Consider the following 4210-nt stretch of genomic DNA (forward strand, 5'->3'; position numbering starts at 1 on the left):
GCTAACTAACTGGGGTTCTGACAAAGAGGAATGCATTGACATGGGGCCTTCTTGTGCTTTGGGTAATGAGTCACTCATTGGCTACCAGAACTTAAGAGTGGCCTCTTTCACACCCAATGTAGTTCGGCTAGGGTCCAGTCGCCACCCCTGTACGAAGGAAAGCACATCCAAGCCCACATCGATCACATCAGGCTATACTATTTATTTATTTCTCATTGCAATAAGCACATGCAATTAGCCAACCACCTCTTTCCCAACTACACTTCTGTTGGGTCCACAATTTTCCCTAGAAAGAGAATACTCCTGGTGTTTTTCTCCAATATCAACAACAGGAAGGATCTATCAAACTGGATGATAGGATGAAGAAGAGTTATTTCAGGCTGATTCAGAAATCTGACTTCAGGGACAGCTTCAGTTCCCTTTTCACCAATGTGCAGCACAGCCTTGTGGGCAGCCTGTGGAGGGTGGGGGGAGAATAAACACTGCTGATCCCCTGAAGAAACAGGAAACATCTTTGGAACAGTTTAGAAGCAGGGAAGGAGAAGGAAGGATGGGGCCACCCCTTTACTGTATTGTGTTGATGGTGCTTGAATATGAAGGACACTTGTCTAAGTGTAGTTAATGACTCTCTGGTGATTTTAGAGCTAGCTCTCAAGGAACCACCACTCTTTCCATGGCTTTCTGCCTCTAGAAGTCACTTATTAAGCTTTCCCCTGCCCCCACCACCTCCTCAAGAACTGTATCGCATCAGAGTCAATTCTGATGATTAAGTTCTTCTATCAGAATCATTTAGGACATGAAGGTCAAGGATGGAAGTAACTGTTACAATGACTTGTTTCGGGGTAATGAGAATGGCCCTGGAGTAAACCTGGCTTAGGAGAAGTCATTCTGCCTCTACAGGCTTCAGAATCATCACTGATAAAATGAGAGAGTTGAATTAACTGACTCTCAATGGCCCTTACATAAAGGATATTAAAGGACTCTAATCTACCAACTTACGTTGGAAAGTTTAAGACCATTGTCCTTTGTGAGTCCAGAAAAATCAGCAGTGTCAGCAAAGGCATCCTGGATGCCCATCTTCGAAAGGATGGCTCCAAGGTCATATGTGGCAGAAATGGAAAACTTTGGAACAAACAAGTCAATCCACCTGTGGAGAAAGGGGAAGGGAACATATGGCTATCAGCACACCAAGCTCATGATTCCCTCCCTCTCTGTCTCCATGTTATTGTATTGGGCGCTGCTCCTCTCCTAGGTGTTGACAACCACTACTATGCAGGTCAACACGTGGCACCAAAACCTCAGAAGTTTTCCTGGAAGGAATGTTCTCTGGTTCAGCCCATTTGGGACTGCAACAATGGAAGTTGGAAGATGTGACCCACTTACAATCTCTGGGGGTGTTCATGAAGGTTGGGAAGCCAGTGGCATGAATGTCAATGGGTAGTAGCAGGGGGAATTTCATGGTTTTCCATCTAGCACTTCCAGCTCCGTATGAAATATCTATCAGTATCCTGCCCATCTCCCAAGCTCCACTTGGACTCTGGGAAGGCACCAATTTACTAGCTGGCTGACTTTGGATAGTTCATTTCATTTTTCTAGTCCTGATTTCTTCATTTGAAAAATGCCTGTAATACTATCTCCTTTGCAGGTTTGTTGATGTGCTTAGGTGAAATAAAGTATGTAAAGTGCCCAGCAAAGGGATTGGCAAAGAGTATGTCCTCACTATACTGTAGTGATCAACACACAGCTCTTAAGTGGTTCAGAGTGATTCTCCTGCCTCTGGGTTTCTGCTGAATTGGGTCTCTGTGCCATTATGCCCACCCTCCACTTCTCACATCATCTAAGATGTTTACCCCTTCCGCAGTAAGCGGTTCCACTTCTTCAGTGTTTTAGATGACATGGCCCCTTCCACCCACTCAATCTGGCCCTCCTTGGGAAGGACAAAGAGTGCCAGAGCATTCTTGCTGTAGTCCATTTGCAGCACTGTGCAGTTCAGCTCTGTATCCACCAGGTGATAGTATTGTTCAATCTGGTGCATCATGGGCACTTGCACTGTTGTGGTCTTGTCCACTAAGAAACTGGAACCCTCTTCTGTCTTGGATGGATCAAAAGGATTTGCCCACTGGGCTTAAAATACAAAGAGAAGAGAGTTGTTTGTTTAAAACCAGTATTTGTGCCAATATGAACTTCTCTATCAGTCATCTAATCTAGTAATTAATACCACCACAGAGGTAGGTACCTCCTGTCAACCAGTTTTACAAATGAGTAACTGAGGATCAGGGAGAGAAAGTGACTTTACATGTTCTCCCAGGTAGCTGGTGGCAGAGCCAGGAGTCACACCCAGGGTTGTTAGACTCCATGTTCAACAGATGTTCCATCTGTGTTCAGAACCACTATACTTACACTAAACCCATCAGAGCCACAGTTTCCTCTTCCGTAAAAAGGCATAAGCACATCCAACACACAGGGTGAAATGAGACAACAGATCTGTTCTGCCGTTTTATCCGTCTACAATTGTGTGATTTGTGGCCAAGAATCGTTCACTCCTCCACCAAACATGGCTGACATGTGCTGTAGAACCAGCAGAAATCATTTGGGCACAGCACCTTCAGGAAAGAGTCACATGATTCTTGTTGTTACAAGCACCAGCTTTAGAATCAGACAAACCTGGGTGGGAATACCAGCTCTGAAACTTATTAACTGTGTGAACCTGGGCACTTATGAAGATTAGTTGAGACAATGTGTGTAAACCACACATGTAGCATGGTGCTTAGTATATAGTGGGTACATAGTACATGATAGAGGTCTTTATGTAACATGCCCAAGAATGAACAGCAAGTGAGGGTCACTTTAAGGTTTAAAACTAATTCTGTTTACCTGCCAAGTGCAAGCTTGTCTCACCTCACCAAATCTTTTGGAAACCATGATTCTGTAGCTAGATGTGAGCAAGGTGTTCGTAACATTGTAACTAACCTCTCTGAAAGTTCCCTCTCCCTAGAAATTTCCTGGGCTCATCCACAAGCTGTGTGTTCCTCCTGGAAGATCCAAAACTACACACAGCTATGTCCAGTGAAGCAGTTCACTGTAGTATGAGGGACACCTACTGATGCCAGTGAGAAGACACCACGAGCTTCCCCAAGTGCCCCATGAAATTATTGGAACACTGAACTAGAAATGGACATCTTAGAACCTTACCTTTAAAGCAAATATAGTTCACCAGAACCATAATGGTGTTTGGTTTGAGGTCTTGGATGAGGCCCACAATTTTCCCTTTGGTTTTCCTCTCCACGTGACTATTGATCTCCTGCTGGGCTGCAGAAACATTGGAGAAGTTTGTAGAAAAGACTTCAGTCTCATAGAGGCTGTTGACATCATCCAAGAACTTTGCCAGTGGTTTCAGCTGCTTCCCAATGAAAAGGGCATTTCCCATCTGTAATTCCAGCTCCTTCTTTGGAAAATTCAGTGAACAGATCAGATACTGGAAGCCCTGCTGGATCTCTGCCATTGGGGTGTCTGTAAGGTTGAACCCCAAGCTTTCCAGGATTTGAGTTTGGGTGTTGGAGCAGGCCCCAATGGAGAGCATGGCCAAAGCTGCAGAGATGCTCACAGGGGAAAAGAAGATGTTCTGATCTGGAGTCTCCACGGTGAACCTCCGGTACAGGTTGAATGCAAAGTCAGCATTGATAGATGACATCTTATAGAGAGTGGCATTTTGTTTGGGGGAAAGGCAGGAGGTTATTTTGCCTTCACAGCTGTTAGGTGGTGCACAGTGATGCCCAAGTACCAAGAGAACCAAATAGAAGAACAGTGGCATTTTGGAAGGAGGGTAATCTATAAGAGATGAGGTGAGAAAACCATTGGGGATCTTAGCTGGATGAAAACTCTGAACCAGAAACATAATATTCACCCATCGTGATTAGTAAAACTGTAGAAAATTTTTACTGGTGTGCTCACTAGGGCCTGTAGGGAGGCCTTTCTCACCTGAAAAACTGATGGCACATCTAATAGGAGCAGGAAATAGGTGGCCTCCTGGGGCCACAGAAATAATGACAAGGACTGTCATTCAGATGTAATAGTGACATATGAAAACTCTGGGAATAAATCAAATTTATGGAAATTGAATTACTTTTTATTTGAACCAGAGGCAACCTTTTGGAGAAGGAAGACTCTTTAGATAAAATTAGCACTCTCTCTGCTTACATTATTTTTTATA

General features: G+C 44.1%; 1 protein-coding gene across 1 annotated transcript; it reads right to left on the reverse strand.

The window, feature by feature from the left end:
* Window positions 1–210: 210 nt before the first annotated feature.
* SERPINA7 (serpin family A member 7) lies at window positions 211–3826 on the reverse strand. The gene is made up of 4 exons (XM_007103211.2): window positions 3193–3826; window positions 1851–2124; window positions 1000–1147; window positions 211–455 (listed from the first exon to the last, which is right to left on the reverse strand). The coding sequence occupies exons 1-4, from the start codon at window positions 3809–3811 to the stop codon at window positions 258–260; spliced, it is 1239 nt and encodes a 412-aa protein (XP_007103273.2). The 5' UTR covers window positions 3812–3826; the 3' UTR covers window positions 211–257.
* Window positions 3827–4210: the final 384 nt, after the last annotated feature.

The sequence above is a fragment of the Physeter macrocephalus genome, chromosome 21 (genome assembly GCF_002837175.3).
Source record: "Physeter macrocephalus isolate SW-GA chromosome 21, ASM283717v5, whole genome shotgun sequence".
Classification (NCBI taxonomy): Eukaryota; Metazoa; Chordata; class Mammalia; order Artiodactyla; family Physeteridae; genus Physeter; species Physeter macrocephalus.